We start from the raw sequence: 25,456 nt of genomic DNA, 5'->3' as shown, positions 1-25,456 counted from the left end.
CGCTCATGGTCAGGTCAGGGATCATGACCTGAGCTGAAGGCAATTTCTTAACTGACCGAGCCACCCAGGGGCCCTTGTTTTCCTTTGCTAGGTTTGCTCTTTGTCTAAATACGTTATGTACAATTTTTGTTATTGTCACTTGTGACTTAACTCAAAATTGTTTACTATTGCTTTCATTTTGTTCACATGAGAAATGCTTAATTAAAAAAATGTAACCACATAAACAGTGTTTGACTTCTCTGATTTTTTTTTTCCCCCTAGGTGGTATAGCTGTATGCTGGGGAAAAAATGCAGCCTGGCTCCTCTAAAGGAAGAACTTCGCATACAAGGGGTAAGGCTTTGTCATTACTATTCTGGTATATCTACTTTTAATGATAGAGTATGGAATTTTCCTTTATACTTTAAAACTCTAAATGTATTCTTTTTGTTTTATTTTTGTTTATTTTTTAATTTTGTGAAAGAAGCTTTGTATAAATTATTTTTAAAAGGCCTTCTTCGACAATTATAATAGAGAAAAGATGGGGGGGAAACAAATGAATAAATGTTAGAGATATACCAGAAATTAAAAAAACCTGGTTTTACCTACCACTGACCCCACATTTGACTCCTTTTTAATTGCAGAAACTGAAGGCTATATAAGTTAAGGGGCTTATTCTGGGTCGCAGATCTAGTTACCAAAGATCGCCTACAACTAGAATGATATTCAGTCAGCTGTGTTTCCCTTTATGGTGCAGTTCACATGAGTTCAGCCCCTGCTTCTCTTTTGAAAAGCAGGTGGCAAATTAATACTGCCCCCTGCCTCCTCTCCCAGTTTATGGGATTTGGGCATAAGTCAGCATGAGCCAGGTGATTTTTCAGAGAAGGGGGTCAGATGTGTGGTCAGTGGCAGAAACCAAGTTTCTGATTTCTGGTTTCTCTCTGATATTGTACTCATCCTGTTTTCCCTATCACACCTTTTCTTTGTTAAAATTCCAAAAGCCACAAAGTAGGTGCCCCCCCCCCCCCAAAATCAGACAGAAGGGAGATTGCTAGGCGTTATTGGCTCTCTTTCCATAAAAAAAGGAAAGAAAAGAAAACAAAACCATTTTAATCACTTACCAGTGGTTTTTTGAAGAGCTGTGTTAATTGGGGTGTTTTGAATATTTGGACCTTCAAGCCAGAACTCTAAATTCTCTCTATTGTTTTATGAGAGGAGAAAACCCACAACTTTGTTGAGAGGTAATTTATTCATTGATTATTAGATAGCCATGCATAACTGTTTCGGGACAGTAGTGGTTTTTTATTTATTTATTTATTTTTTGACAGTAGTGTTTGTTAACTGATAAAAAGAAAAACCATGACATAATTAACATGAGGCAGCAACCCAAAGCATATTGATAGAACGACTTTAGTTTGATGAGATGACATGTTTGTTGGTTTCAGGTTCCTAAAGTCACCTACACTGAATTCTGTCAAGGTCGGACAATGAGATGGGCTTTAGCTTGGAGTTTTTATGATGATGTTACAGTACCAGTAAGTAGAGACTTTGATTTAGTTTCTTCAAATGCGAGCACATAGTGGGTTTTACTAGGTTAGAAATGAAAAATCTTTACTACTTTGGTTTTCCTGAAGTTTGCCTCAATGCTTAGGTCAGAATGGGAAGTGGTTGTGAAATAAGACACAGTCCTAGAAGGCTGACTGTGGTGGCCTTGGAGCCTTTCTTTGTGGGGTTGTGTAACACAATGATTTTTATTCAGCAAATATAAATGAATTAAAAATTCAGGTAATATAACCTATAGAAACACCTTGCAGGTATAATTATTCTGTTGGATATTCCTTAAGAACTGAAATGAAGCCTTTATTTTCCTTTACTATTGATACTTTCATAGAGTGGCTGTCTCCTGGAGTTACTGGTGAATATAGAAAGTGCTATTTTTGGGTTGCAGGCTTTTGATATATAACATTTAGGGATAATTCCAGTGAAGGTTCTCTCTTAGCTTTAAAATTACCACTAGAATATTGGTCAGTTTTGAAGCTGGGTGATAGGTCTTTTTCTTAGTCTCTCCACATTGCATATGCTTAAGCTCGAACATTTTCTGGGATAGGATGTATGTATGTATGTATTTTTTTTAAAGATTTTTTTTTTAGTTTATTCATGAGAGACACACAGAGAAAGAGGCAGAGACACAGGCAGAGGGAGAAGCGGGCTCCCCCACAGGGAGCCTGATGTGGGACTCGATCCCAGAACTTTGGGGATCATGCCCTGAGTGGAAAGCAAATATTCAACCACTGAGCCACCCTGAAATAGGATGTTTTAAAAAATAATTTGTTCCACAAACTTTTCTTTGTATTCTGTGCTATTGTATGTAAAGGAAAAATACTTCTGAACTGGTTAGACTGAATAATTTTTCTGGGCTGTACTGAGAGGTGGCAATGGAACAGCATCTGTTTGTTCTCACAGTTCCTTCACAAAAGTGATTGACCTTGTTGCCTGGGGTCTCCCATCTTTAGGTTATGCACACAGTGCTCAGAACTGTACTCCCTATTCCCATGGTATTTGTGGAGGCCTAGTATCTGGTCCTTCAGGTACTCCTCATCCCCTGGCCATATAATATGCTTGTTTTGGGAGCTCCTCTCCCAAAGTCTTAGTTGCACTTGGTCTTTCAAGTCATCTTAAATGTTGCTGTGTCTATGAGCCTCTTCCCCTTCTCTCATAGGGCAGAGGAATAGAGACATGTGCAGAACTACAAAGGGACAATTTGCAGATGGCTCTAGAATACATGAGCTCAGCTTTAAAACTGAGCCTGTCCTTCTTGTACTCCGCTGGGTGTGCTGCTAGGTGGAAATAAGTCTCCCAGTCAAGTTTGAATGATCTACCCGGTGGAAGCCCATATCCACCTCTGTACAATGCAATGGGGAAACTAGAGGTTAGTGTCTGAAATGTTCACTGTTTAAAAAGATGGTTCTGGTTTTTTGTTTTTTGCTTTCTTTATATATATATATTTATTTACTTATGATAGACCTAGAGAGAGAGAGAGAGAGAGAGAGAGAGAGAGAGGCAGAGACACAGGAGGAGGGAGAAGCAGGCTCCATGCCAGGAGCCCGACGCAGGACTCGATCCCGGGACTCCAGGATCGCGGCCTGGGCCAAAGGCAGGCGCCAAACCACTGAGCCACCCAGGGATCCCTGTTTTTTGCCTTTTTTTTTTTTTTTACCTCCCTGTAGGATTACCCTTTCTGTCATTTTCTAAAAAATTGGGGCTTTCACCCCAAATTGTTAAAACCATTAGTACTGTCCTGGGTTATCCCTGTGTAGATACTGGGTTATCCCTCTGCAGATGCTAACAGTGGCAGGAAAGTGGAACTGTGCCTATTGGCACATGCTTTCTGTTTAACCTGCTTCCCACATTTGTTGGCAGGTGGAAGAGCTTATAATGGGCTCTGGCACTTTCCTTGCCATCTCAGAGCCCAGAGTCAACCTTTGCCCTTTGGATTAGTAGCTGTTTCAGATCAAAATAACAAAGGGCGGTGTGTTAGCAAAATCAGCTTATTTTGAGAAGGAACCTTCTCCCTCCCTGTCATTAGGCCATCCTTGAGCCCTGTTCATAGTTTCAGCCATCAAAGAATGCCTTTTGGAGATTGCTGTGGGTTTCTCCCTTGCCAGAGAGAGTACCTCCCTCCCCACCGATACCCTCAATCCAAAGCTGTTAATAATGCCTTCCCAAGTGTTCCATTATGTGCACTTAAACTGCTACAGGGAAAATGGCAATTTCTGATTTGCAGTAGCCCAGCAACAGTTTCTTAGCACTGGTTCCTTTGATCAGCAGCTGCTTTCCCAAGGGTAGTCCCAGGGCACTAGTGAGGTTTTCAGTGGGCTATCCTCTTGATTCTCCTTCCCTTCACCTGGACCTCTTCCCCACTCCTTACGTTTTGAAATGCTCACCTGACTTTTTCCCCTCTTGCTGCTGCTGTTAGGGATGGGGAGGTAGAAGCATGCTGCTTGCAATGCGGGGAAGCCAAGGACTAGAGCTAGCTAGGTAGAAATATTGACCTACTTCCCCACCCCACCCCCACTCCAGCTTTTTTAGGGTAAATGTGCAAGTTACTATGGCAACTTCTGTTTTCACTTATCTCAGGCCTACTGACTCTGTTTCTGCTAGTGCTGAATGCTAAAAAAAATTTTGATTCAGGTGCCTATACTAAGTCCATTGCTCTTGTCTGGATTTATTTTAGCAACAAAAAGATGAGTCCTAGTGTTGATAGAATTTTTGTACAATCATTCCTGACTGATGATGAATATAAGGAAGCATATTGTGAAGACTGTTCTTTACAGATTTAACAAGCCACTTAGAATGCCTCTTTGTCCCAGCTTCTCCTCTCATTGCCCAGGGTGTTAGCTTTGCTTTGCTTTCAGAAATTTAACACTTGTTTAAATAAGAAGGAAAAATAGTGTGGTCCCAGTAAGTTGTGCACTCTTGGTACTAGCATTACCCTAGAAGTCTGGTTTTAAAAAAATTATCTCCTGTGTTCAAGACATTCCTTTTAAGTCTGGAGACTTTCTGTCTAGGGAGTAAACTTAGCTTTTTTTTTTTTTTTTTTTTTTTAAATTCATGAGAGAGTGAGAGGGAGAGGCAGAGACACAGGCAGAGGGAGAAGCAGGCTCCATGCAGGGAGCCTGACGTGGGACTCGATCCCGGGTCTCCAGGATCACACCCCGGGCCGAAGGTGGCGCTAAACCTCTGAGCCACCCGGGCTGCCCTTAGAGGGCTTTTGAAAAGCAGATGGAGGGAAGGGGTCAAATTAATCAGGTAACCTTGTTAGCAGAGCTGGGGTCTCCTGGCAATGCTGTGGTTACTACTGCATAGGTTTCACACTGGTTCTAGATAGAGATTCTGTGTAGGGTGCCACAGGGGAATGACAACTGGGGGCAGATAATCAGGTTAGTACTTCAGGCCTTGTTCTCATTTTAACCAGAGATGATCTGCTTGCGTTGATATTATATATTGATTTTATTTCTTGAATGGATTCTGCTGTTAAATGGTTTGAAAACCAGTATTATACCAGTCTATAAAACAGATGCAACCAGAGCCAGAGTCCAGAAGGACTCTCTTCCTAGTTATCTTATGAAGTGTGATCTTCATTGTGATAATGCCAAAGAAAGAAGACACCATTTTGTCTTTACAATGGCAAGTTTTATGGGAGGGAAACACACACAAAGCATTGCTACAGAATTATATCTGAGTAAGTGCTGAAATGAATGGTTGGGAGTAAAGGAGTTCCCAATATGAAAGCAGTTCTGGCTGGGCAAGTCAGAGGTGACTTGATGGAGGAGTGGTCAGTGTCTGACTGGTGCTCAGTAAGTTTTCTTTAAATGTTAAAAAGAATGGTGTAAGATTTGTACTAAGGTGTGTAACCTTGTGAACAGGACATTAATAGGCCTAATAGATTTGAAACACTGGAGATGGTCATTCTTGTTACTTGAATGCATCACACACATTATGTCATTTTATTTAAACCTGGCAACAATCAAGTGAAATAGTAGTATCCTTACTTTCTAGATGAGGAAACGGGGGCTCTACAAAGTCAGGCTAGTCCTCAACCATGCTTACATAATTATTAATTTGTGTTGACCCATGAGTCACCACAGCAGTCTCAAAATTAATGTTACCATCAACAGAATGATATGTGAAAAGAACTATTTTGTCATTTTTCAATTTCTTAGGTCCTTGAGGGCTGTCTTGTGATGAATTTTAAAGTCATTTGGAATGTTTCTTTGTGGGTTTAGGCTGCTAAATCCATACACAGTTAGGTTCATTTGTTTCATTTCTTAGGGATTTCTTTTTGTGAGCTATTTAATTTTGTAGTTGTGAAAGATACATGGTTTCAAAGTCAAATCTCAAAAGAGGTATAGTCAATAATCTAGCTTCTTTTGTCTCTTTGAAACATCCTAATCCCTCACTGCTACATGGTTCATTATAATTTATTCTTAGTGTGTACGCACAGGCATTTTAACATAGGATATATACATGTAGGGTTCAAACCACCATGACTAGATGGCTCAGTTGGAAGAGCATGTGACTCTTGATCTTGGGGTCATGAGTTTGAGCCCTATGATGTGTGTGGCGATTACGTAAAAAAAAATCTTTTTATGTATTTATTTAGTAGGGAAGGGCAGAGGGAGAGAGAGAATCTTTTATTCATTCATTCATTCATGAGAGACACAGAGAGAGAGAGGCAGAGACACACAGGAAGAGGGAGAGGCAGGCTCCATGCAGGGAGCCTAATGCGGAACTCGACCCTGGAACACCAGGATCATGCCCCAAGCCGAAGGCAGACTTCCAACCAGCTTTCAACCGCTGAGTCACTCAGGCTGAGCCACCCAGGCGTCCTGGAGAGAGAGAATCTTAAGCAGTCTCCACCCTGCTGGGTGTGGAGCCTGACATGGGGCTCTATCCAACCCTGAGGTCATGACCTGAGCTGAAATCAAGAGGTTGGATGTTTAACCAAGTGACCCATCCAGGTGCCCCCCCCCCCAAAAAATATCTTTAAAAAATATGAAACAACCCTTCTTAGATAGCATTCCACATAGACTTTTCTCCCCCTTGCTTTTTTACTTTTTACTATTTTTACATATACCCCGGGATAATTTCAGGACATTTTATTTTATTATTATTATATTGAAGTAATCTCTACATCCAGTGTGGGTCTCAAGCTCACAACCCCTGAGATCAAGAGCCACATGTTCTTTGGGGTGCTTGGCTGGCTCAGTTGGTAGAGCATGTGACTCTCGATCTCATGGTTGTGAGTTTGAGCCCTGCATTGAGTGTAGAGATTACTTAAAAATAAAATCATTTTATTTTATTTTATTTTATTTTTAATTTTTATTTATTTATGATAGTCACAGAGAGAGAGAGAGAGAGAGGCAGAGAGAGAAGCAGGCTCCATGCACTGGGAGCCTGACGTGGGATTCGATCCCGGGTCTCCAGGATCGCACCCTGGGCCAAAGGCAGGCGCCAAACTGCTGCGCCACCCAGGGTTCCCATAAAATCATTTTAAAAAAAAGAGAACCACAGGGTGCCTGGGTGGCTCAGTTGATTAAGCATCTGCCTTCAGCTTAGGTCGTAGTCCTGACTGGGGTCCTGGGATTGAGCCCCATATCAGACTCCCTGCTTGGTGTGGAGCTTGCTTCTCCTCTCCCTCTGCTCCTTCCCCCTGCTCACTCTCCAGCTCTCTCTTTCAAATAAATAAAATCTTTTAAAATAATGATAAAGAGTCATATGTTCTACTGGCTCAGCCAGCCAGGCACCCCGATTTCGGACATTTTTAAACAGTAACCTGTCAGATTAAGATAGCAATGGAAATGTCCACTGAACTGCTTATTAATAAGGAAGTTACACCTTTAGACAACAAAATTCAATCCACTTCATGGCAGCAGAGCTGATACACGTTCAAATAAGGCATGGTGGGAAAGCTAGTCTGACTGTCCTTCCTAGCACACCTCCTGTCTTTATTCTTGTCAGGTGTCACTGTTGGCCCCTTGGCTCTCTTTCTCCAAATAGTGAGAGCCTATGCAGAATCACAGCTCCTAGGCATTTGGCTTGTTGCTGGAGGACCAGGGGCAGCAGCCGTTCAGAGTGTGGCAGAACAGCAAGGACTCCACTGCAGTGGCCAAGAGCAAGAGCACTCCTTTCCCCTCAAGACCATTCTGGAGATTGCTCTGTCAAAATAAGGAGGCTGTGACTACATGCTTAGCAGATGCCTAGTGAATGGCTCTCTTCTTTTCCTGCAGATACAAGGGAGAACTTACTGATTTCATGTAGTTTGTGGCTTCTTTGGGATTTTTGCCTTAGTTATAATTAACAGCAGGCAGCATAGCAGATGATACATGGATTTATGTCAAGTATGTACCTCATTTGAAAGGCTCTTGACTGATTGTACCACTGAGATCTAGAAATGAAAGTGAGAGTGAGGATTTAAGAGTTGTATAGACAGTCCTGCTAGGTAAAGTATATTTTAAAATTTTAAGACTGTTTTTGTTTAATTTATGGTTTCAATCTGGTGCATTTTTAAGGATGCAACAAAATAACACTTGAGACCCATCCCCATTGATTGTTATTCAATAAATCCTTGTCATTCAAAAGATACAAAGCCAGTATCCCTAATGGGGTCTGTAGTTCCTCACAAGACTTCTTTCGTGTTGTGCTTTCAGCTGGAGAATACAATAGTACATTTTCTTTTCTTTTTTTTTTTTTTTTTTAAGATTTATCTATTTATTTATTCATGATAGACATAGAAGGAGAGAGAGGCAGAGACACAGGCCGAGGGAGAAGCAGGCTCCATGCAGGAAGCCCGACGTAGGACTCGATCCCGGGCCAAAGGCAGGCGCCCTGGGCCAAAGGCAGGTGCCAAACCACTGAGCCACCCAGGGATCCCCCAATAGTACATCTTCTAATTCAAAGTCAGTTGTAAGTTCACCTCTGGTTCTTCATATTAAACTGAATTAGCCATTATAAGAAGTGATTTTGTTTTATACTTTAAAATGTTGAATTATGGGCAGCTTAGGTGGCTCAGTGGTTTAGCACCACCTTCAGCCCAGGGCATGATCCTGAAGACCTGGATCGAGTCCCATGTCAGTATGCATGTGTCTCTGCCTCTCTGTCTCTGTGTCTTTCATGAATAAATAAATAAAATAAAAAATAAATAAAAATAAAATGTTGAATTATGTATGATACCTTGCATGCTTAAAGTACATTAGACAGTGTAGCACTCTTCATTTAAAATATTTGTGGTAGGGATCCCTGGGTGGCTCAGCAGTTTAGCGCCTGCCTTTGGCCCCGGGCGAGATCCTGGAGACCTGGGATCAAGTCCCATGTCAGGCTCCCGGCGTGGAGCCTGCTTCTCCCTCTGCCTGTGTTTCTGCCTCTCTCTGTGTGTCTTTCATGAATGAATAAATAAATAAAATCTTTAAAAAAAATAAAATATCTGTGGTAAAATAATAAATAAAATAGGGCAGTCCGGGTAGCTCAGCAGTTTAGCGCCGCCTTCAGCCCAGGGTGTGATCCTGGAGACCTGGGATCGAGTCTCATGTCGGGCTCCCTGCGTGGAGCCTGCCTCTCCCTCTGCCTGTGTCTGTGCCTCTCTCTCTGTGTGTCTCTCATGAATAAATAAAATCTTAAAAAAAAAAAAGTAAAAAATAAATAAATAAAATAAAATGTTTGTGGTTTGGGATCATAAGCATATTTGCAAAGTAAGTTCATCTTATTTGGAAGGAAATAGCTTCTATTTACTTGTGTTGTGACACAGTATAAAATTACGAGAGACCTGTAGGGTTGAATTTAACTATTTCTCAAGGCCTGCTCGTGTATTTTACTCTAGCCCTGCCTACTAAGAAATTTCAGTACAAACACGAGGGGGAAAGGAATGATTGCTGTAAGCCAAGATTATGTTAAACTTTAATTATTTAAAAACTTGAATGGGATGCCTGGGTGGCTCAGCGGTTGGGCGCCTGCCTTCGGCCCAGGGTGTGATCCTGGAGACCCAGGATCGAGTCCCACATCAGGCTCCCTGCATGGAGCCTGCTTCTCCCTCTGCCTGTGTCAGTGCCTCTCTCTGTGTGTGTCTCTCATGAGTAAATAAATAAAATTAAAAAAAAAAAAAAAAAACTTGAATTTCTAGGGGCCCCTGGGTGGCTCAGTTGGTTAAGCATCTGACCCTTGATTTCAGCTCAGGTCATGATCTCAGGGTTGTAGGATTGAGCCCCAGGAGCCTTCTTTTCGCTCTGTCTCCTCCCTTTCGCTCTGCCCCGCCCCCTGGTCTTGCGCACACATTTTCTCTCTCTCTTGCTCTCTCTCAAATAAATGGATACATGTTTTAAAACATGTTTAAAAACCGAAAATTTCTTGAGTATGAATTATCTGTCTCTTGAGTGCCTACTTTCTATAATAGAGTAAAACTAAAACAGTCCTGGAATTACATATGTGTGTATTAAAGCAATTTACTAAAGGGACGCCTGCGTGCCTCAGTCAGTTGAGTGACCAACACCTTTTTTTTTTTTTAAGATTTTATTTATTTATTCATGAGAGAAACACACAGAGAGAGAGGCAGAGACAGGCAGAGGGAGAAGTGGGCTGCGGGACTTGATCCTAGGACCTTGGGACCACGACCTGAGCCAAAGGCAATGTTCAACTGCTGAGCCACCCAGGTGCCCCGAATGTCCAACTCTTGATTTTGGCACAATTCGTGATCTCAGGATCACGGGATGGAGCCCAACTGACTCTGTGCTTAGTGGGGAATCTACTTGAGATTCTCCCTCTCTCTCAAATAAATAAAATCTTTAAAGCAATTCACAAAAAAATATTCAGAAGTACCGGATTTATCAGTTGGCCACTATACATGAAAAACTGTGGCCACAATGCCAGGTAAAGGAGCTGTATGTGAGATACAGAAGTTTTCATTTTCATCTTGGGGTAACAGGGTAATAAATTATCTATTTTGTTATTTCCAACTCCTTCAGAACTTGGAAAGTGGATCCATGATAGAGCTCTTACTAGGTTCAGTAAGGATGTATTTCTCTCCTTTGAGTTCTAGAAATGATGAGTTCTTTCTTTTGGAGAAAGAGTATTGTAGGCCGTCTGTAGCATGACAAATTAAGAAACAACAGCATCAAAAGCTTAAAAGAAAAAAAAAAAGAAACAAAACGTCTTCACTTTGCTTATTGGAATTTGTAAGCACAAAGGATTACCATCTCTATCAGAAGAGATAGCCAGCCGCTGTCCTTTTAGCCACATTCTTGGTGATCTTTGGGGTGCTGGGTGGGCTGTCAGGGATGATCCTGTTACAGTGACCTGTCCATAGTAACAGCCTTGGGTATTGGAAAGTAGGATGGGGAATCTGGTTCTTGTCCCCCTCCCCCTCCCGCACACCACCATGTTTCCTTCTCTGAAGTATAATAATCATATCTTAAGTTCCTTAGAGAAAAATGTGAGGCTCTCAGTAGACTGTAGAAATTATCTTTCTTATGCTGAGAAATAACAATACTTCTGTGTTAATTTCAATATTATCTTGTCTGAAACATTAATTGAACAAGTTCAGACTCAGAGCTTGAAGTCTGTGATTCCTTTTTCAAGAGCAGGTTCTTACTCATATATGTACCCTTTGTTTTTAGTTCTTTCCTTTCCTTTTTTTTTTTTAAGATTTTATTTATTTATTTTACAGAGAGGGTACAAGCAGGGGGAGAGGAAGAGAGAGGGGAAGAAGCAGACTAACCACTGAACAGGGAGCCCGATCCCAGTACCCGGAGATGATGACCTGAGTCCAAGGCAAACACTTCACCCACAGAGCCACCCAGGCACCCCTGGTCCTTTTCTTCTAAGATGTTTTCTAGTGTTAATTTCCTTTTTTTATTTTTAATTTTTTTAGTTAATATTTGGTATAAAGGGAAAATATAGATTATTTCTTAGAAAAATGATCTAGCATAGGAAAAACTAGCTATTTTGTTGTTATGTGTATTTATGAGGTGTGGAGTTGCTGGTTAGTCCTTCCAAGGCCTCACCTTTGTGTGTATATGCATGTGCTCTGTCAGTGCTTCCAGGTAGAGTTGCAGTTAGCAAAAAGCACAACTCAGGGACTGCTTTTTGCAGGAAAAGGTCTTCACAGCTAACTACTATGTTTTCTCTTTATGAGCCTTTCTCCTTAAAATCCTTACTTGCTCATTTTGACCCTGACCTTTAGAATTCTCTTAATTTTTTAACGTTTTGATAAATTTTGCCAACACAAACAGGTCTGTCTCTTAAAATGTTCATAATATACCTGGACTTAGCTAAGAGTCATTTAAAAAATTAGGAAATTTTTATTTTAAAGAAATAAATTTTAAATCCAGCAATATCATTTAGTTTTAAAAATGGAACTTGAGTCCCTCTAGTGGGTAAAGTATAACTCACTTCCTAAGCTTGAAATAGATGAAATAGAAAGATGACAGTCTTGAAGTATGTACAACTAGCTTTTTTTTTTTTTTTTTTTAAGATTTTATTTATTCATGAGAGACACACACACAGAGGCAGAGACACAGGCAGAGGGAGAAGCAGGCTCCATGCAGGGAGCCTGATGTGGGACTCAATCCCAGGTCTCTAGGATCAAACCCTGGGCTGAAGGCGGCACTAGACCGCTGAGCCACCTGGGCTGCCCTAGAACTAGCTTTTAAATCCACTCTTCTCATCACTGCTGGTATCTCCTTTTCAAGCAGAGAGGCAGTGCTCACCTTAGCCATTGGCTTGCTCCTAACATTAGCCAAGATCCAGCAGGCCTCCTTCTCTGCCATGTGATCTTAATGACCCTGGTCATTCTTCGCATGTAATCTCACAAGCTGTGGCTAACCAGCTGCTTTCCTTCAGGCCTCAGCAAGTATAGACTTAGACTACATACAGATGGTTTTAAATCATGCAGTTCTTATGGAAGAGAACATGGTGCCCCCAGGGTCCTTTAGCTGCCATGAAATAGATAATTATACAGGCATGTGTTGGGCACAACACATAGGTTAAGGACTTTTAGTAATCAAAGGGTGTTATATACTGGAGGCCTGAACATGGCATGGTATGGCATGGCAGAGAACCTGGGTTTGGGGTTCACTACTAACTTTGCCAGTTACTAGCTGTGTGACCCTGAGCTGGTTATGTATCTTTGTATCTTAGTTTTCCCTTCTATAAAATGGAAGAGATAGTAAACCTATTTGGCAGAGTTGTCTTAAGCATTGAAAATAAACATGCAAAGGCCTTTGTATTTTTAATAGTCTGCATTTGGTAGTAAAAGTCATGGAATGTTCCCTAGCTGAGTTCATTATAATGCATGAGATTTGATTATTTGGATAACTTTCCCTTCTTTCCCCATGCCTTCTCTTTTTTTCAGTCACCACCCAGTAAGCGAAGAAAACTAGAGAAGTCAAGAAAACCTATTACATTTGTAGTGTTGGAGTCTGTGATGAAAGAATTGTCCCTCAAAGCATCATCTCTGGGTTCTGAGACAGTGGAAGGAATAGTAGTTGTAACAGCATGGATTGAAAAAATCCTCACCGATCTGAAGGTACTTGGTTAAGCCCATTAAAGAAGTACTTACAATATCTTTTTTCTCTTCTCTTTTTTTTGTTTGTTTAAAGGAGTTCTGAGAGGAGAAAAGTAATTTCCTTTAAAACCGTATTTTTCCTCCAAATAGGTCCAGCATAAGCGAGTTCCCTGTGGAAAGGAAGAAGTTAGCCTTTTTCTGACAGCAATAGAAAACTCCTGGATTCATTTAAGGAGAAAGAAAAGAGAACGAGTGAGACAACTGAGAGAAGTTCCCCGAGCTCCTGAGGATGTCATTCAAGCCTTGGAGGAGAAAAAGTCCACCCCCAAAGAGTCTGGCAGTAGCCAAGACTTGGCCCAGGGCACCCAGGAGAGTATCCCATGCAGGCCTGCTGTACAGGAAGGCGAGGCTACCACTGTTGAGGGCCATTGCTCAAGCCAGGATCTGCTTTCCCAAGAAGAAAACCCAGAATCTGTGGAGGATGAAAGGAGTGAGGAAAAGGGAGGGATAGAGGTTTTGGAGAGTTGTAAAGGCTCTAGCAATGGAGCCCAGGACCGAGAGGCTCCTGAGCAATTCAGCAGTCCAATGTCTGAAAAGCGGAGCCATCTCCAAGGAGTGGCTGGACATTACCTATTCAAGTGTTTGATAAATGTAAAGAAGGAGGTGGATGATGCTTTAGTTGAAATGCATTGGGTTGAGGGCCAGAACAGGGATTTAATGAACCAGCTTTGTACCTATATACGTAACCAAATTTTCAGGCTTGTTGCTAGTTAACTTCTTGCACAGTTGGAAAGGTTTTTGTAAAGCAGCTTGCTTCGGGGTGACAAGATGCATTCCACCATAGGCCCATTGATACTATGTGCAGTTATCTTTAAAAAAATAAATAAATCTATTTTAAAATCTCTCCACCCCCCTTTTTAAAGTTATTGGGCATATGGTAGTTCATGAGGAAAAATTGTTACCAGCATCAACAGAAAGCTGTCAGGAGGGATTTAAACCTCCACTTAAGCTGATCACCTTAGCTTTAGGCTAAGGCCAAAAGATTGTTTTTGGAGTCTGGTCTTGGTCTGAACTACCGAGCATCCTGTTCTGTCATTTATAGTTGCTTCTTGAGGAGGGGTGGCTTTCTCATTCTCTAAATAGAGGCAGTACACCAGACAGATAGGCCCTGTGTCCAGGGTATACCTCTGCATCAGTCCTGAGGAAGGAACTGGCCTAATGATAGGTGGTGAGAGAGTCAGGGAGAAAGCTTAGTAATGCCAGGAAGAAGGACTGAACTGGGAGGGCCCTGGAAACGTCACATTCCTGACTCACGTCTGTTTTGATGCTGCTTATTTCAGAAATGGAATTAGGTAAGCAAAACTCCCATACGTGACTGAGACACAACAGAATGAAGCCATACCCCTTCTTCCAACCTGTTTGAAAGTACTGTTTTGTAGCAGTTTTCCTGATGTATGATTTTTTTTTTTTTGACGTTTGAAGTGGAGCTTTGTTTTATTTTTTTAAATTTTTTAAATTTTTTTTATGATAGTCACACAGAGAGAGAGAGAGAGAGGCAGAGACACAGGCAGAGGCAGAGGGAGAATAAGGCTCCATGCACCGGGAACCCGACATGGGATTCGATCCCGGGTCTCCAGGATTGCGCCCTGGGCCAAAGGCAGGTGCCAAACCGCTGCGCCACCCAGGGATCCCGTTTTATTTATTTTTTATTTTTTTTTGTATTTATTTATGATAGTCACACACACAGAGAGAGAGAGGCAGAGACACAGAGGGAGAAGCAGGCTCCATGCACCGGGAGCCCAACGTGGGATTCGATCCCGGGTCTCCAGGATCGCGCCCTGGGCCAAAGGCAGGCGCTAAACTGCTGCGCCACCCAGGGATCCCCCCCCCCCCCCCCGTTTTATTTTTAATATAAATATATTCACAATTGAAATCTGTCAGTCCTGTTTGAATCCTGGGATTCGGGGGAATATTTTCGTAGCTTTGAAGGGGTAAGTGACTAATGATAGAACTAAGAAATGGAACGAGATAGATATGAGCAGTACGTTGCTTAAGAACGTCTCCTCTATTGACAGAGAATTTGTAGCTGATCAAATACCACTTTTTGTGGGCTTCCTTGGAATCCCTTTGGTGCTTAGGTTGTTTGCACTAGAGAATTTTGAAGCCAGGGTGATCATCCTCTTCAAGCCTGTTTCTCAGTGGAATGCTGCAGGGCTCGGTAGGAATGGCTCTGGAAAAGGAGTCTCTTCTTCCTGGAGTCTCAGTTACCCTCTGCTGTGCATAACTTTCACACCTTGATTTTACACTAGTCATCCTTAGATGACTCTAGATGCTCTATCTAGACTGAAGTCTCTGAGTACGGTACCAGAGCCCTTTCCTAACTGCAGAGAAGACTGGGGCTGAGCAGTTAAGCTATACTTTTGAAAGGTGGCTGTTGGTTAGGGCAGGCAACTGAACTTGCCATATTACAGCAGCACCAAGATGTGTCCCTTAGCAGAGATGAGAGAACTGAAAATAGGACTATATTGTACTTCCTTCTGTTGGCAGAGACAGAGATGCAGAAGAGAACATGTTAGCTAGCGTTATTCACCTGGTCTGAGGACCTGTAGAGAATCCAGAAACCTCCTGGAGTATTTCTGAAAGCTGTGAACACCACCCTCCCTCACCCCTCTGGAGAGAAGAATCTCTGACAGGATGAGGAAACCAATACACAGGGTCACACAGAGTAGCATATGCTCATTAAAGATTTGGAAAATGAGGGTAGAAAACAGCAACAGAATCACTCCTCATCACAGTTTTCCCAATTATGACCATTATTGGGATTTTAATGTTTCCTTCTAGTCTCTTTCTGTAGATGGAGTGTGCAAGGATGTGAGCTTAACTTGGGTTGTACTCATACTGTGTATTTAATTTTATATTACACTTCTCTTCATTTATCATCTTGTATTTGTCTGTTAGAACAATGGGATACTTACATACACTCCTTGCCTGTTCAAAATGCATTTCAGACACAGTATTGCATTCATTTAAGTCTGGTGCTGAGGGCTGCCCACAAAGTGCTGTGTGATGGGAGGCATGGAAGATGTGTCTTGCATCTCTATGTGCTTTGGTGCTCCGGATTTAAGGAGTGTCCTGGGGGAGGTTTTATAGGTGGTTGAGCTCATGCTCTTACCACCCTGATGAGGGAAGCTTCCTGCTAGAGCTGTGGGTGCCTTCTTTGTTTGCCCTTGGAGGTCTTCATTTTCTTCTCTGAGAAGAATAGTTTATTTTCTAAAGAGAGGACACTGAAAACGTTTTTTTAAAAGACATTAAACTTTTAATTTTAATTACGCATATATTTTATAATTGTGTGATGTGTGATAGCATACACTTTTGGTATGAAAGGCAAGAGGAATTTTTTTTCTTTAAAGAAATAGGTTATTGACCAGTGTATCATATGATTGAGTGATGCTTGCCTTAAGTGCCTCTCGAGGTCAAGTTCATGTTGATGGATTTTATGGACCTAAGCCCTTGTGGTATTATCTTAAATTCTATTCAGATCCCTGGCATTGGCTTCTGATCTCTTGGTAACTAAAGTAGAGACAGAAGCTGAACTTGTTTTCCAGGGGGAATCAGAGCTGCTTTTGTTCTTTGGAATCTGCTTTGCTTCCAGCAGTGTGGTTCCTTCACCCCACATCCTTGCCCTGCTCTTCACATGCCAGAGCTCTGCTGCATGTCCTAGAAAGGTTGGTGTCGCCGTGGTGGAGTTTCAGCTCATCTAAAGGGTTCATGTTGATTACTTAAAATTTTAGTATATATATTTTTTGAAATATGAAACCTCTCTTCTCTTGATGGAAACGATGTAAGCACACCAACTTCTAAGCCCTGACAAGTAATAAAACTGCAAGATGTGGGAAAGATGCAAAAGCCTGTGGAAAGTCCGAGGCCTCTTAGAAGGGAGTAAGTAGCCCTTCATCTTACCTAAACCTCAGCATTTTCCTCTCTGGCCACATGGGGGCATCTTTGGCCTTTGATAGAGCATCTTAACTACTGCAGGAATGCATAAAATGTGTCCTTGGTATTTTCTTGAAATATCCATTTGATACCTAGATAATAATTTTTATGCAAACAAGTACATTTTCATGTAAATAAAAATCTGAAAAATAAAAGAATGAGGGGAAAAAATCACCACCTCATGATCTTTTTTTTCTGAGTATAATATTTCAACTTTTTATGTTTCTTTATGGTCCCAATTGACAGTATTTTCTTTTATTTTCGTGTATCCTGCTACTCTAGAATATGTCCAGGTTGAGTCAGTTCTTTGGATTAACTTTTTATTGGTATCTAGCTAATGGGGGTATTGGAGGGAGTATTTAGTTATCTTAAACACTAATTTCTCAGAAGTCTTGGGTTCCAGGAAGAGTTAATATAGAGAGTTCTAAAAAACTTTTCGCTGTTCTTTTGTCTTTTAATTCTTGTTTTGGTTTATCTGGGTGGTTGACTAGCATATGTGTTGTTTCCATCAGAAGTTGGCACACTTGGCTCTCTGTTGTGTACATTATATAGGTTAGCTAGACCTTGTTTCCCACAAAGGATGTTTCTATGTAGAACATATATATTACTAAGTCTGGGGTCTGTGAGCTTTCAAGGAAAAGTTCCATCTACCCTTATTGTTATGGTACAGAATCAGAGGTGATGGGTGGCCACCCAACAGATTGCACATTAGGAGGAAAATGGTCCTGTCTGGAAAACTAAGAAGCCCCCTTGGAGAAGGAAGTCTCAAAGGTGCAGCAGGTTTACAGCCATCCAGGAGGTGCCCTCAGAAAAGGGACCTGACCACATCTCGTTTAGAGAAGTTGGCGCCCAGGCGGTTTGGTTTGCTGAATGCTCACTAACCCCCAGTAAGACACAGAAGAGTTTTACTACTGTGAGTGAATTGGCTTTTGCCTCCTGGAGCAGAGTGTTGGTTGTATTGAACCTTTCTAAATACTCCCAGGTACAAAGTCTTGGTGCTAGTACTAGCGTGGTCTTAAAAGCCCCATGGGGGGCTTACCCATTAGCAGCAGAGCCTCGCACACATACCAGAGAGTTCCCTCTCTGTTCTGTGAAGACATTTAGATCCTCTGCTGTGACTTACCCAAATGACTAAAACAGCAGTTTATTTTTTTAATTACTGGTTGAAACAGCTAATGCTCCCTTTTGGAACAGCTAATGCTGCCTTTTGGAACAGCTAATGCTGCCTTTCGGAGGCTGTGCTTTACTGCAGGGGACTGTGTTGTGACTGAGTGAAGGCCTTGCACATCTGAGTGCCCTTTGAGGTGTGGCCTATCTGCCTCTTGTCCAGGCAAAAACGTTAGGGACTCTAGGCTTTTCCTGGAGAAGTGGTGGGTCTCAGGTGCTCATGGTAAGCCAGGAAACTGAGATAAGGAGGAGTGGACCAGAAACTGCAGCTGGACTTGGTAGAATTGGCTTGTGTGTGATGGGCCTAAGAGGGCAAAGGAAATTTAATCCCAGATGCTTCTCCAACCACCCTAGGGGAATGAAAAGCAGAAAAGAGACTTTGTAGTCATCAGACCTGGCTTTGTGTTCCAGGTCCACTTGCAGAGTAAGTCAGTTTCACTAAGCCTTGGCTTCCTCATTTGACAGACGGAGGATTCTTGCCTTGCAGAGTAGTAGCAGCAATTAAGTGAGAGAAGTACTAAAACACCTGGAGGGGTGCATAAGCAGAGTGGTTTTCTCAACTTGCTCATCTCTTTGTATTTTTCTTTGAGTTTGCCATATCTGGTCAGAACATCTTCTACCAATATTCATGTCAAAAGGCCAAGACCTCCAGTGTATCACTGCAGGTGTAGAGTACCACTTTTTGACCCAAGAATAAAACCTACGCTTCCATGTGCTGGAGTGACAAATAAGGAACCAAATTGATTAGCTGTCTTCTATATCAGTTGTCTCATTTAGTAACCCAGCACAGTGGTGTTGTGTGTCCCTCTGTGATAGCTTTAAAAAATGGAAATTCTGAGAGCTAATGTGATTTGCCCTAAGGTCATTCACAGAGCTAAGTCACAGAGATCAGGTTTGAACTCAGGTCCAGAAATCTGAGACGGAGATCTTGTCCAGAATCTCAAGATTTATTACAGATGCTACACTTAAAATGAAAATGGACTTTTAGATTCATTTGACATACCTGTAGGGAAGAAGACCTCTATTATATGGCATAGGGAAGAGAGACAAAGCATCTCAACCAGCTTCACTTCATTTAGCACTTTAAGATAGTATTATTTTCAAGCCTCTGATCAATGAGTAAGATTTGATAATTGAAATTGCTTATAATTAGTTCTTAATTTATGCTACCAAGTCTTCATAGAATTTTGTATTTGGCAGCAGTGCAGATAATTAAGTAGTTAGTGAAACCACATAATAAAATGCTATTGCAAGCACATGTTGGATCAGAATCAATGTAAAATAACTGATAATTAGGTAATGACTCTTTGACAATACATAATTGTATAATGAGGAAGGGTTTTACTTTTTTATATTTTAATAGGCAGCTCCAAATATTTCACTTACAGAATTGATGTGCTTTTTGATCTTGCTGAGAAAGTAGCAGTTGTCAGAAAAACAGCAAGTCATCTTCCCCAGGTAGGTGAATGAACCTTGTGTAAGTCTAGAGGAAAGAAAAGGCTGCCTGCCATCTGGTGGACCCATTCAGAGAGTGTGGCCCAGAGTCTAGAAACTAGAGCCAGGAAATTCCCAGCTAGGGGACTTGGCTGGCTTCAGCAGCCAATCAGCCTCTAGGGAAATGGCCACTTGTGCTACTGCTGTCCAAAAAGAGAAGGCTCTGCAGAGAACACTGTGGAGCCAGACCCCTCTTGGGACAACTGAGGAAGCATGGGCCTGCTCCCGTAAATTCTGTGATTCAAGAGATTTGATGTCACTTGCTAGGAAAGGGGGGCTCCCAATCTGCTCTGGTACAGGATTCAGGTGTGTTTGTCCCAGGATTCCTGCATTCAGGGGCACGTGTGGGGCTTTATGAACCAAGCTCTAGCATATTATTTCTCTGAACTCTAGATAAGTACTAATAAGGACTTGATTCATTCACAAAGGGAAGTATTTCCTCATACTCTATATAGCAAGGGCTAGGCAAGCAGGGATAGAGCTCCTGGCTGACTAAAAGGAAGTAGCTTTTATTTGATCCCTCTTGGTTGTTCCTATTGGCCATGCAAAAACAGTGTTTATTGGATCTTCTGAATTTTTGCAAGAGACCAGAAATCCAGATTTACGAGAAATTTACTTAATTGTAAATCCTGACAGCTAATTCAGTATTCCTTTAAAACCTGGTAGACCATCAGTTTCTGACCTCTTCCACCAGCAGGTGATAGGACTGTCTATAAATATTTACTGCCTCCACTTCCCCTAACTCTCATTTACCTCAGCTACTCAAGTTGGCTTGCTGCCTACCTGTCTGTTTTTATAGAGTCCTTCTCACCTCTTAAGAGAGAATCCCAAAGATTCCATCCAGGATCCTTGTTTGCTCTTTGCTCCTAGCACTTCTGGCTGACTGCATCCACTCCCATGATTTCAACTGCTGTTTACTCATAGAGTCATCATTCCCAAATCTAGACCTTTCCTAACTTTCAACATGTACATACCTAACCACCACCTACTGGACATCTCCCCCAGGACCATGGTAGTGTGAAACTCAACTTACTTTCTAAACCTGTTTTTCTCCCATATTCTTGGTCACCATCCATCTCGAGCTGTCCAGATTAGAAATCTGTTCCTCTCTCCCCTTCACCTCCAGTGACTAAAGTCTGGTTTCACCTTACAAATATCTCCTAAATTCAGCCCAGTCTTTCCTTCCAGACTGCCACTACTTTAGTGCTCTTCCTCATCTCTCACCAGGACCGGAAGGGTCGCCTAAACCATTTTTAGGGAACTTCAGAGCTGAGTAGGAGAAAGAGATTTAGATAGGTTTAGTGGTGGGGAGAGAGATGAAGAGACCCATGTTGGGAGTGAAACAGGAGCACTTTGAGAACAAGGACTGGGATGGAAAGTAGATCCATAGCAACAGGTCACATTGGTTGAGATCAAGAGATATGAGGCCCTTCCTGAGAAAGCACAAGAGAAATTTTTTTCTCCCTTTAACTTGTTTCATAGTTACAAAGGTAATGGATTCTCATTATAAGAATTTAGAAAATAATAAAAATTTATAATTAACTATTCAAATGGAGTTATTTTACGTTTTGTTAATATTTTTTATATGCGTACATATTTTTTAAATAGCAAATGTAGGATCATATTGTATATGATTTTTTGTAATCTTTTTCATGTAGCAATATATTGTGATAACCTTCTGAGTATAAGACTAATCTCTGTGTCAGAAAACTTGTAAAAATAAAAATTACCAGTAATCATACTGTTCAGAGACAGCCACCACTAATATTTTGGTTTACTAACAACTGTTTTCTTTATGCCATATTGTGAGTGTTATTTCACTAAACCAGTTGTTCCTTGCTGGAAATTTTAGTTTTCTGGTTTTCACTATTGTAAATAATGCTTTAGTGAATCTCTTTGTATAAAAATCTTTATGTGTGCGGTGCCTGGCTGGCTCAGTCAGTAGAGCATGTGACTCTTAATCTCAGGGCTGTGAGTTCAAGCCTCATGGTAGGGATAGAGTTTACTTAAAAAGAAAATCTTGATGTATTTTCTTATTGCTTAGGATAAACATGTAAGAATTACTGAAGCAGAGGATATGACTGTTTTAAAGGTTCTTTGTGAGGGGCACCTGGGTGATTCAGTTGGTTGGATGTCTGCCTTTGACTCAGGGTCCTGGGATCAAGCCCCACATCTGGCTCCCTGCTCAGCAGGGAGTCTCTTCTCCCTTGGCCCATTGTGCTCTCTCTCTCACCCTGTTTTCTCTCTCTGAAACAAATTTTTTAAATCTTTAAAAAAAAAAAAAACGTTATTTGTGTATATTGCCAATATGGTCACTAAAAAGGTTGTGCTAGTTTACATTTCTGTAAGTGCCAGTTTCTCTGCTCCTTTGTTAGCCACTACAAGGCTAATTTTTAGTGTTGTTGTTTTTAAGCTATTTTAGTGAGAGCATGTGCAAATGGGGTGGGGGGAGGGGAGGCAGAAGGAGAGGGAGAGAATCTCTAGCAAACTGTGCAGAGCGAGGACGGAGGTGGAGCCTGATTTCAAGACCTTAGATCATGACCTGAGCCAAAAATCAAGAGTCGGATGCTCAACCGACTGAGCCACCTGGATACCCCAAGTCTAATTAAAAAAAAAAAAATCCATTATTGGGGTGGGGTGCCTGGCCAGCCGGTAGAGCTTGCAACCCTTGATCTCAGGGTTGTAGGTTGGAGCCCCATGTTGGGTGTACAGATTACTTAGAAATAAAATCTTGTTAAAAGTCCTTTATCAATTGATAGAGAAGAATATTTCCATTGTCTTAATTTAATTATGGTATCGGCAAGGTCAGGCATTTTCATATATTTATACATATTTATGTTGCATGTTATTTCATATATTTTATAATATTTGAATTATGTTCTGTGTTCATTTTTCTATACAAGTGTTCTTTTTGTTTTTGAACTGCAAGGGTCCATTTGCTAATATTTCCCTCCATTTTGTCATTTGCCTTTTCCTTTTATTTATGGTGATTTTGTTTTGTTTTTACAGTTAGAGCTTGTAGAGGGTTTATGTAATCAAATCTGTCATGTTCTGCCTTTGTATTCTTTTTTTTTTTTTTTTTTTTTTTTTTGAGAGTGTGCGTGTGCACCAGGGAGGGATGGGTGGGCAGAAGAAGGAGGGAGAATCCCAAGCAGGCTACCTGCCCATCATGGAGCCTGATTTGGGGCTCGATCTCAAGACCCTGAAATCATGACCTGAGTTGGACACTAAACTGACTGAGCCATGTAGGCACCCTGTCTGCCTTTATATTTTCTTTCTTTGTCTTCATGGGTAGAAATCTCCTTCACCACCCTTGGTTAGAGTGGAAAAAATGTTTCCTTGTATTTTATTATGGCTCTTTTTGGCAATATTTTTTTCGTGTAACATTTGACATTTGAATTTATGTTGGTATATGATGTGACATTGAAGAACCTGTGTTTAACGAATGGTTCCCAGTCATCACAGAGTAACTCTTAAGAGAGATGATTGGTAACCTCTAGAACTGCCATCTGAGGTGTCTGTATTGGGAGAGGTACTCCCCTGGGCTGGGGGTGGGTTGGTGGTGGGTCATGAACTATATGAGCCCCCAGCCTGGAAGTGGGAGGAGAGATACAGGCTGGTATGTGGCTCCTGGAGTATCCTGGATCCAGTGTCCCCAGCACTGTCAGTAGAGACTTCTCCAGTGGGCCCTGGGGCTTTAGAAAGAAGTCCAATTGTCGGGGTGGAGCTGAGCTCTGGATCTTGGCAGTCCAGCCAGTGACGGGCCACCGCTCAGAGCCTTACATACTGTTCCGAGAGGGTGTCAGTTACAAGCACAGGTAGCTGATCTCTTGGGTTGTAACGACTTGATTGTGCAGCCTACCTTTGGATGTGAACTTGGATTGCTGGGACAGTCGATGTCAGTCCTTTCCATGGGGTATTATAGTCCAGCCCCTCTGCCCTGGGCTCCTCCTCTGTCATGGGCACCCCACCACCACTTGACCCAGTTGGCTCTTGACTTACAAGACTACACCTTGCTCTCCTCACAACCTTGCACAGTCTCATTCCCACTGACCTGAATTCATTTTCCCTCATAAAGCCAGGTCTTTTTTTTTTTTTTTTTTTAATTAGAGGAATAGCTAAAATTCTTATCCTTTCCCTCATGCCCTTCCACTTTTATCAGCTTATTCCTACCAAGCCCCCTATAGCCCCCATCTCTAGCTGCAGTGTTTGGCTAGCCTCTTTGGTTTCTCAGAAAAGCTCAAAGTGCATGGCTCCTCCCTTTTTGCTTCTGAACTGCATTTCTTTCCTTATTACTCAGTGTCCACACCCAGGGCGGTTGCCTGGATAAAAATCTGTCCCTTTCTCCCAGTTACCTTTTCAGGCCAGACATAGGCACCAGTGAGGAGTGGCTATCCACCCAGGCCCAGTTATAAGCTCTTAATTCCTCCACAGCCTAAGTTGCTGAGGTCTGAGCCTCTGGATCCTAAGTCTGATTCTCTTTTCTTGCCTTCTCACTCATCTGCTAAGCTTGTTTATTGGGCACCACAACAAAGTTAATGATTATTCCTGTCTTTAGCCAGAAGGGGAGAAGTTATCTCCCTATCATCACCCATTTCTGTGAGGTTTTCAAGGACTCTGGACCCACTTCCCCAGGCTTGGCTATCCAAAGCAGTCAAGGGAGAACCAGGCCTATTTTCATCCCAGCTGACACTAAGCAGCTTTGTAACCTTGGGTAAGACACCTTCTCTTGGGAGGTTAGACTAGATAATCTCGACTCTTCCAGCTCTGAGATCATATGAGGCTAGGAAGAGGGGAAAGCACATGACTTGATTGTACCTATTTTGTAGGTGGGAGTGGAGGAAGGTAGGTGAGGACTCTGGAAACTTCTGGCTCTTAGGAGCCCACTTCACAGATGACTGATTGAATACCATACGGGATACACTTTCATCAAATCAGTTCAAAATCCCACTCACCATTCATACTGGGCTTGTCAGGAACCAGGTTCAGTCTACTTAATTTCTTCTTATCCTTCGAAAACTATGATTATCTGCTAACCTAACCTAAATGAGTACATCAGCATGCTTGTAGGGTCTTTGTGTGGTCATATGACGTCTTACGCTGTGTCCAGCATGGCGGTGGTAGAGAGGAAAGCTAGCCTTTACTAGGTATTACTGTAGAGTTGAGTTTTGCTTTGTGACCTTTTACCCCATCCTGGCTTACCAAAGGTCACCTGGCTTTGGCTACAGGGATACCTAGCTCAGTGCCTGGCAGATGTTAGGCATACAATAAATATTTGTTAAATGAATTGTGCTGTGACCCTGGGTGTACTACTAGTCTTCTGTCTTTTCTTCATCCTGGCTGACTTTCTCTCTTTGGTCCTGTCTTAATTATGATAAATGAAAAGCTCCTTAAAACCACTTGTAGAGGGGATCCCTGGGTGGCTCAGCAGTTTGGCGCCTGCCTTTGGCCCAGGGCGCGATCCTGGAGACCCGGGTTTGAGTCCCATCGGGCTCCCGGCATGGAGCCTGCTTCTCTCTCTGCCTGTGTCTCTGCCTCTCTCTCCTATGTCTATCATGAATAAATAAATAAATAAATCTTAAAAAAAAAAAAAAAAAACACTTGTAGAATTTGAGAAGTTGGTCTTGACAGGTAGGATATCTTCTGACTTTGGCTTTACTCCCTTTTTGCCATTTCGTTATGTATGCATCTTAGGGGTCAGGAAACTGATTTTCATAGCTCTTGGAGTTGCATATTTATAAATGTCATGCATTGTGGGTGGGGTGGGGTGG

General features: G+C 41.9%; 1 protein-coding gene across 1 annotated transcript in view; it reads left to right on the top strand.

Annotated features, from left to right (window-relative positions):
* The window catches only part of METTL16 (methyltransferase 16, RNA N6-adenosine), a 71,386-nt gene extending 57,447 nt beyond the window's left edge, over positions 1-13,939 (top strand). The window contains exons 7-10 of the mRNA XM_026016221.2: positions 262-331; positions 1,423-1,512; positions 12,879-13,052; positions 13,182-13,939. Of these exons, the coding sequence (XP_025872006.1) occupies positions 262-331; positions 1,423-1,512; positions 12,879-13,052; positions 13,182-13,805 (958 nt within the window). The 3' untranslated portion in view covers positions 13,806-13,939. The remainder of the gene's footprint in view (positions 1-261; positions 332-1,422; positions 1,513-12,878; positions 13,053-13,181) is intronic.
* The last annotated feature ends 11,517 nt before the right edge of the window (positions 13,940-25,456 follow it).

Source organism: Vulpes vulpes, chromosome 2 (genome assembly GCF_048418805.1).
Source record: "Vulpes vulpes isolate BD-2025 chromosome 2, VulVul3, whole genome shotgun sequence".
Lineage (NCBI taxonomy): Eukaryota > Metazoa > Chordata > Mammalia > Carnivora > Canidae > Vulpes > Vulpes vulpes.
The sequence above is the reverse complement of the archived record's forward strand: the minus strand, read 5'-3'. Positions and strand labels throughout refer to the sequence as shown.